We start from the raw sequence: 8,646 nt of genomic DNA on the forward strand, positions 1-8,646 counted from the left end.
TTAGAGTGTGTGTGTGTACGTGGATTGCATGCATTGATCTAATCAGGCTTCCGTGTGTGTGCTTAATGTGTGATTAGAGTGTGTGTACTTGAGATGAGAGCAAGGGAAGCATCAATGTCCTCATGTGTAGAGAGTTAGAGTGTAGGTTGAGTGTGTGCGTGTGTGTGTGTGTGTGTGTAGATATAGCTTCCCGAGCTTTCCCTCTTCTATTCCCATGCTTTTCCCCTCTTCCTAGAGTCCTCAAGCTATCACATTTGGTGCATCCACACCTCCATGCACTAGCCGGGTTCCGATCCACCGGATTGACATTATGTCGGTGGGTTGAGCTCTATGCTACGACTGCCAACATTGGCCCCGCTCTGCCGGGGATCGAGCACCTAAGCTAGAGGATCACCCGTGTGATGGTTTGAGTTCACTAATCTTCATTAGGTTTTGGTTTATGGTTGTAGGAATGGTGGTAGGTTTTGATTTTGGTAGCATGTAGACTAATTTTGCGGTTTTTCCCTCTTTCTACACACTAATTTCTCACTAATCTACTAACAATTGAGCTTACACATGTATGGTTGTGCCTAATTAGAGGCAAGGTGTGCATGATTTTGGGTTGAAATCGTTGATGTTTGGTTGCAAATCATGCATTTGGGATTTGGTTTCTTGTAGGTGAAAACGCCTGATCCAGAGCTTCGCGTACACACACGGTGTGTAATCATCATTTGGACTTGGATTCGATGCATTGATTATGGTCATGTAAGTGCTCTTCATCCCTTGTGTGCATTGGTGGTTTGGTGTTTGGGATTTAGTGCTTTGTGTGCTCTCTGAAATCTGTTTGAATGCCAATTTTTTTATGCCGGATTTGTGTGATTTGGTCATCCGTTTGTTAATATAAGCATTGAGCATTCAAGTTGTGCAATTGGACATCCGGGAAAGTGTATTTGTGCTTGCAAAAATGCTGATTTGGTTTGTGCATTCAACTAGTCAAGCACTTAGCGTTTTCTCTGAAATCGTCATTTGGAAAGTATGCTTTTGATGCCATATTGAGTTGTTTTGATTGTTTATGCATTTTGGTGCTACATTTGTGTTTTCGATATGGTATCAAAGTGATTTGGAAAGTTGCACTTCATTCGGATTTGATTTGAGTCGATTGGGACCAAAAACGCTCAAAAAACGCTCCAAGAATCTCGCCTTTTGCTACCATTTGGTATGTATGATGAATTAGCGGATGATTCTTGGTGAGAATATGTGTCTAAGTGAGCTTAAGGGATTGCTTAATTTTCAGAAATTTTTCGATGATTTTTTGGTATTTTTTAAACAATTTTTAGCCTTTTGAATGCCAAAAAAAACAATTAATTGACCAAAAATTGATGAAAATTTAGGCAAAATTGGGTAACCGAATCCGTCGACGTATTCTTCACGAGCCCGAGACTTTCCCATATTTTTCGGGCTAAATTTCATATTTTTCGGCTATTTGTTACGCTCATGGATTTAAAAAATTTACTTTTTGAAATATTTTGGAAAATAAAAAAAGAAAAAACACACATACATACATACACATACACACACACACACACACACATCCACTCACCCACACCCCCCCTCTCCCAAAGCGTTGCCCCCCTCTTTAATTCCTCCCCTCTCTTTCACTTTGCCCCTCCCCCCCCCCCCCCCTTTTTTGAAATATTGTACCCCCCCCTTGTCGGTTCTCCTCTCTTTCACTTTGTCCCCCCTCTCAATTTGTGTAACACCCCTTACTTCAATGCCATGTAAAAGAAACCCCCCTCCTCCTTTTAATTTGTGCATAGTGCCCCCTCTTATTTCAATAAGAGTAAAAAGACAAACCCTCCAGGTTCACTTTCAATTTTCATTTTCAATTCACTTTCAATTCAAAAGAGAGATAGACGTTTTTTTCCTTAAGTTGCAAAAGTGAAGGGTTTGTGGCCTATAGGCTTTCCCACCAAAACAAAACAAAAAAAAAGAAAAAGAAAGGAGAGGAGAGAAGAGCAAGTTCTCGCGTCACGCAGTGAGAGGGAGATAGGGTGCGCACCCACACAACGAGAGAGATAGGAGGTTTTTCCACGCATCAACGAGAGAGAGAGGGAGACTTCACACCCATTCGCCCACATATTCACTTACACACGCACATTCACGCGTGCCACATTGTACATTCACTTCGCGCACACACGTTCACGCGCATCACCCCGCACATTCTGCACCGCACACCCCATTGACCCGATTGCCCGAGATTAGACATAGGAGCCCGACTAGAGACTGTGCACACGTCGAGAGTACACTTTGCGCACACATGATGGCCATGACGAGCCAGTGCTCCGAGTATATATTGCTCACGCTAGTAGGCGAGCACAGAGGCCGACCCACTTACACAAACACACAGGGATACTTCTTTGTCCAGTGTCGTGCCTCCCTTGGCCCCACACAGAAATTCCAGATAATGCGAGTCCGTCCCGACGACATGCTGGATGGCACATTTAGAGATGATTTTCGTGCCACTTACGTGGTCAACTATTCGATTAGGCGAGAGGAGATCGAGCTAGTACACGAAGACGACTGCTTTGAGGCATTCGACCACCCTGAGCAGGTTATATTACAGCGGGTAGGTCACCGAGTGATCTATACTGATAGTGCTCAACGTCGATATCAGTTAGAGTATCGTGCATCCAGTCGACGCCTATCTAGAGATGTTGTGACACTAGTTGGCGAGCCTAGAGACAGATGCTACGAGAGCACCGCAGGCACTGGGTTTTACTTTTTGACTTGTGGGTTGCCATATGATTCTCGACCGACCCAGCGCCCTGCTTCGAGTAGGAGTCCATCACCTCCTCTAGACATAGTGCCACCTCCCAGGACACTCAGGAGACCACCGCCGGGGTTCTCGTCACCTAGACCTGATTTGCTGCCAGGCGTTTCGAGCTACCACGAGTCTAGAGCGATGCACACCTCGGCGAGTGCTAGTACTTTGCGTACCACTCATAGTGAGACCAAGAGAGAGAGCCCGCGAGCGACATATTTTAGGAAGTCTCCACCTCAACACCTTGCACCATCTAGAGACCCATCCCCACCTCTAATGACACATATTAGAGACCATACGAGAGAGGCGACGATGACCCCATCACCACTGTTGAGAGCACCAGAGTTCGGGAAAGATAGACTACACATTGTAGATATGAGTGCCCCTAGACCACTGACCACTACGCTTCAGGCACCGCTTGAGGCTAGAGAGACCGCAGGTAGCACGATACAGATAGAGGGTCAGATTCTATGTATCATAGGCCAGTACCAGCGTGGTGTTGCCTTCTATGTTGATTTACATGACCACTTATATGTGCGGATGGCAGACCCACAGCGACCACTGTCTTTACCTAGGCAGATTGTGAGAGTCTATACACAAGCCGATAGAGCAGTCCTTATTGATGAGCTTGGAGAGCAGTATCGCTCGATTGAGACCCTTGACTTCGATGATATTGAGCGAGCACACCCAGACCATTGCTTAGATACGCAGACACATCCTAGGCTAGTGGAGCCTCACATAGTTGAGCAAACCATGACCTATCTAGACGAGCTCGGTCGGAGGTACAGACGCTTGTCAATTGGTGGATCCGGAGATCCTTCAACACACTTTCTTGCACATTTGATAGGAGATCCACGTGAGCGAGTTTATAGGGATACCGGCCACGCACTGTACATTTTGACTATAGGTCTACCCTACTCCCTTCGACTTAGGCATCACGACTTATGTTTACCCACGATGGCCATGCTAGCTCCACGGTTATCGAGAGCTCCGAGTCCTCCAGTCACACCAGTTTCGATATCACCACCTAGGCCTCCTTTGTTGCGACGTATTTTACCAACTTGGGAGAGGCCCGATGAGGATTACACCTATCTTGACGAGCGAGTGACCGCACGAGAGAGAGCTGCTCAGGACACACCTATGCTTGAGCCTACACGAGAGCCTCTGAGGAGTGTTCCATGAGCGATAGCTCCAGCACTTAGCCTACCACAGGTAGAGCCCCCGAGACTAGAGACTACTCAGAGCATTGTTAGGGAGCCTACACCACCTGCCGCTCTCGTCCACGAGACTTCCAGCGTGCAACAAGAGACCTCATAGAGTCACACATTGAGTGACCCTGGCCTAGACATAGATGAGACCATTATGCAGTCTTGGCTACCTATGAGCATCCTTGTTTAGATTTGCCGACCTCACAGCGGCCCTTAGAGATATCTATCGAGCCAGAGCCATATGCGAGAGTCGCTCCTTCTACAAGAGAGACCGCAGAGCTGATAGCATCGATGTCCCAAACTTCTAGCATGCATAGTGGTGCCATAGTCTGTGAGCCACCGAGAGAGAAACCACCCTAGGTAGATGCCGCCTTAGTGCCATCTACGAGTGCCGATTCACGATCATATCACCCGATTGAGCGGAGACAAGCCACGAGCCGTATATTGCTAGATCAGGTTCCTAGAGACCACGTTCGAGACACCACGCCGATAGAGGTTACACCACAGATACCTAGACGTACACGGACTAGAGTGACCTCTACTGACACACGATGTAGGGATACGAGACCGCCTACTAGACTTGTTTGGAGACCACGTACACAGGCATCCCAGCCATGTGTAGAGCCTTCTCTAGACAGTGGTTCCGCAGCAACGAGTAGTGCCACCAAGGAGCGACCCATGATAGATCAGGCACGTAGTTTTCCACGTAGAGCTTCCCAGACCCTTCGACAAGTCTATGTTCCCCGTACCGAGATACACGCTAGATCTTTGCCTTGTGACAACACGATTGTGTTTATAGAGAGCCATATGACCGATGACGGACTTTCACATGGTTGGCTCACATCTAGATGGTCACTTGAGGCACATGACTATTTTGAGGGATAGAGACATGTTTGGGTACCTAGGCCACGAGTGGTAGCATACCCGGCGCAAACACGATCATACCCTAGCGCGAGACTTCCACGAGCTAGATGTCGAGAGACTAGACGGCCCATAGAGAGGCCAGCCCCTCCACAGCATCGAGCATGTCCTAGAGATAGATGCACACATAGACATGCTAGACGATCTCATACCGATATCCCTATGAGAGCGCGAGCATTGCAGATCTGGCTACCGAAGAGCCTTCCCCCTAGTTTATCACATGTAGACCCTAGCACTAGCTCGAGTCACATTTCTATTGACCATCATAGAGACATAGATCTATGTAGGAGTGTACTAGTGATACATGAGCTTCAGAGACCTATGACCAGTGACATAGAGGCTGATGTCATCCCTAGACATGATATTTTCCCTTTAGCAGAGACCACATGTATAGATCTAGGTGCTAGCCAGCCTTTGACTGTTAGATAGAGAGCTATCCTTTTATTTGGAGAGGGTTCTCTTATTCGTTCTAGTCGCACGTGACTTTGATTTGTATTGATTGATCATGGTGCACTAGACACATGCACATATACCAGAGGCACTTTTTCCCACTGGGTTTTTCCCTCTGGATATCTAGGTTTTCAGACCTTATTTTAGGACTTTTTTTTTGTTTTCACTATTGCTTCTTTTCCAGCTGATATGCCCCTCAAGGTATTGTGCTTTGTGTCTTACTTTTGCACAGGAAAAAGAAGCATGCGGACTAGCTTGACATTTACTCCTGGCAATTTGCATTTGGTGGGCCATCCCCATTGCTATTGGGGTCTATCATCACATCCGGATACAAGGATCCACCCCATTACAGGTGTATGTTTTCCATGATTGCCTCTTTCTCCTCTTATCACTACATTTTCCTTGATGTGCATAAAGTGCACAACCACATGAGTTTTTGCAAGCTAGGCTAGCTTTTGCAAGTTTCCATCTAGGTGTTTTGGTGCAAGTCATTAATTTAAGTTTGACCTTATTTTTAATAATCATGGGTATGCATTTGTGACCTTGTGTTAATCCTAGTTCATGACATTGCTAGCTCTAGGTTTTGAAATTTCTACTTAACGATTGACAAGCATTTGCGTGTGCTAGTTCTATGTGCAAGCTTGTTTCATTTGGTACACTTTATGAGATTGCATCATACACTTTGGAAGAGAAATCCAACCAAAAAACGCCAAAACAAAGGGCTACCAAATAAAAAATAAAGTCTATGTTTATGTGTATAGCCTATCGCCTTAGTGGTCTTTGGCAGGCGAGGGGAATCACCTTGGCTCGCTTGGTCAAGGCCCTAAACCGATGCCTTGGATTGTTAGGGGGTAGCCATGCCTTGAGTGAACTAGTAGACCCTTGAAGAAGGCCTTGTAGTCATACAAGGAACCAAGGTCGATGCTTGTCTCACTCTTGGATGGTCGTCATGTGCTTTAAATTCCTATCTTTGCATAAAATCAAAAGGCAAATGAAGCCTCTTCCACTTGAAATTCAAAGATTCTCATATTTGTTTACTACTTGAAAAGCGCCCAAGCCTAGCTCTAGTGCCATTTAGATGTTTGTTTCTTATTAAGCATGCTAATTTCACTTCTTAGACTTGGCATAGTTGAGACCTTAGATTAAAACTCGGACACCTTTTGCTAACTCATGCATTACTTCCAATAAGCTTGGACTTTAATGAAATGCCTACACTTGACCATCTAATGTACCTTACAATTGCTATGCTTGCTTTGCAAAACTCTAATGTGGTTGCTGCTATTCATTGCTTCTCTTTTATTATGCACTCTCACTCTTATGTTGGACTAGCATGCACCTTCATGAAATTATCTTTTGTGCAGCCACATTCATCACCCCTCTGACGACTCGTACGGGTGCCCGAGGACGTGCGCGAAATTAGGAAGGGGAGAGTGTTGACTGGCGAGCACCAACGACGTGCATTGTGCTTCATTGGTATGTACACATATGTGTATACACATATTCTTTGTATCTACGGGCTCTACTTGAGTTCCACTTTGTACGTCTATGAGTAGATGAGCCTAGATGCCTATTACATACATTTACACTTTTGGCCGGCCGCCCATTTTTAGAAGCTCTTTGTATATAACTCAATTCACAAGATGTGAAAGGGAATTCTTAGAAGAGCCAACTTTTGGAGAGCAAAGAGAGCTCAAGAGAGTGTGAGGTGAGTGTGGAGAAGAAGAAGAGGAGTGGCTATGGAGCTTGGAGCTTCCTCATACACATGTAGCCGACGTTTGGGGTTAATGGAAGCTAAGTATCTCTACTTACTCTTGTCTTTCATGCTTATGTGTGTTGTTGTTGCTTGATTAAGTCTTAATATCCTCTTCTCTCTCAAGTTTCCCTCGTATTGGAGCATTCTAGCTTCACATGTGTGCTAGATTAGAGAGTGTGTTGGACGGATACGCCGCGACGAACGTCAACACAGCGAGAACTCACCTAACATGTAATGTCAGCTAAGGACGAAGCTCGACCCGTAGGCGCGTGGAAGCAAGCATAAGGTGTCAACCTACACTCGACCGACTCCTAACTAATTCCTACAGAGGTCTCTACCAATTGTCTAAGTCACAGCCTTCAAGAGTGCAAAAGAGGAAACTTCCTACAACGCTTTCTAGAGCAGAACACCCATCAAACAATCTCGAAACACCATAAAACTTGAAGGAGACCCTACTAATACCAATAGGCCACTCTCCCTAAGGTCTATGAACCAAAATCACGACCCAAAACACCCGGTGCAGAAACACGTAGGATGTCTGGCCGAAATCTGCAGGTCTTCGTTTCTGAAATCTAAAGTGCCTAATGTGTAGTTCTACTCAATGTGAACGCGTGGATATGCTGCAATGCAAAATCGAACAACGTATGCTCACCCAAACGACCGATGAAGCTCGTAGAAGGAGCTCACAAAGCCGGACCGTACGCGCGCAATGTTGGTATCGGCGCGTAGCTCTAGTCGGGGGCAACACGCTGCACTTCTCCGCACTTGATTCCGACCACCGTAGCACTCGTAGCGTCAAGACGAAGCTCACACTCTCTCTCTCTCGTACACAGTACGCTCACTCACAGACTTCAAACTTGTTTTTTAAAATGACAAAAGGGTTTTTTCATTAAGGTCAAAAAGTGGTATATATACCTTACAACTTCTCAAACCCTAAAGTTCCAAAATCAACCATCTACTCAATCTAACTATCAAAACTGGGATACAATCCGGAAACTTCTGTAAGTCCCAATATTTACAAGGTGAAAGATCGGGTTTTCCTCAATGAATGAATAATTACAAAGATAATAGTCCGGCGAGTAGTTAGATGCCGTGGGGTGTGTCTAGCTTCTAACACCACCCCTCCCCTCCCCCCTCCTTGTTCATGTCGTCCCCAACATGGCCTTGATCAGCTGCTTCATCTTATCGTTTCCCGCATCTTTAGCAGTGATTCGTACCTTGCATGTAGGTTCAGCATTTTCGGGCCAAAGATATCTGTATTCATGGTGAAGAACCCCGTATAAAATGCTTCTTCAAAATCCTGGAGGTGATAGGATGGTAGAAACATGATTCTTTGGTACAGCACATGTATCACCTCCTTGGAAGGCTGACCTGACAGATTGTAAGCACATCTGTATGTATCTTGGAAGAAGAATATGTTGTCGGTCACCTGGGCCGGCTTGAAGGTCTCGAACACTGCTAGGATGGTTCTACAGATTTTTCTCATCATAATGCATGTAAGGTCAGGTGAGCCA

General features: G+C 45.7%; 1 protein-coding gene across 1 annotated transcript; it reads left to right on the forward strand.

Annotated features, from left to right (window-relative positions):
- The first annotated feature begins 2,464 nt into the window (after positions 1-2,464).
- LOC147464078 (uncharacterized) lies at positions 2,465-3,982 on the forward strand. The gene has a single exon (XM_086498174.1). The coding sequence runs from the start codon at positions 2,465-2,467 to the stop codon at positions 3,980-3,982; it is 1,518 nt and encodes a 505-aa protein (XP_086354300.1).
- Positions 3,983-8,646: the final 4,664 nt, after the last annotated feature.

The sequence above is a fragment of the Adiantum capillus-veneris genome, chromosome 2 (assembly GCF_014529385.1).
Source record: "Adiantum capillus-veneris isolate H3 chromosome 2, ASM1452938v2, whole genome shotgun sequence".
In the NCBI taxonomy this organism is placed as follows: domain Eukaryota; kingdom Viridiplantae; phylum Streptophyta; class Polypodiopsida; order Polypodiales; family Pteridaceae; genus Adiantum; species Adiantum capillus-veneris.

What these genes read in the sequence shown, in the direction of transcription:
- LOC147464078 (XM_086498174.1), top strand. Translation starts at nt 2,465, where the DNA reads ATGCTGGATGGCACATTTAGAGATGATTTTCGTGCCACTTACGTGGTC.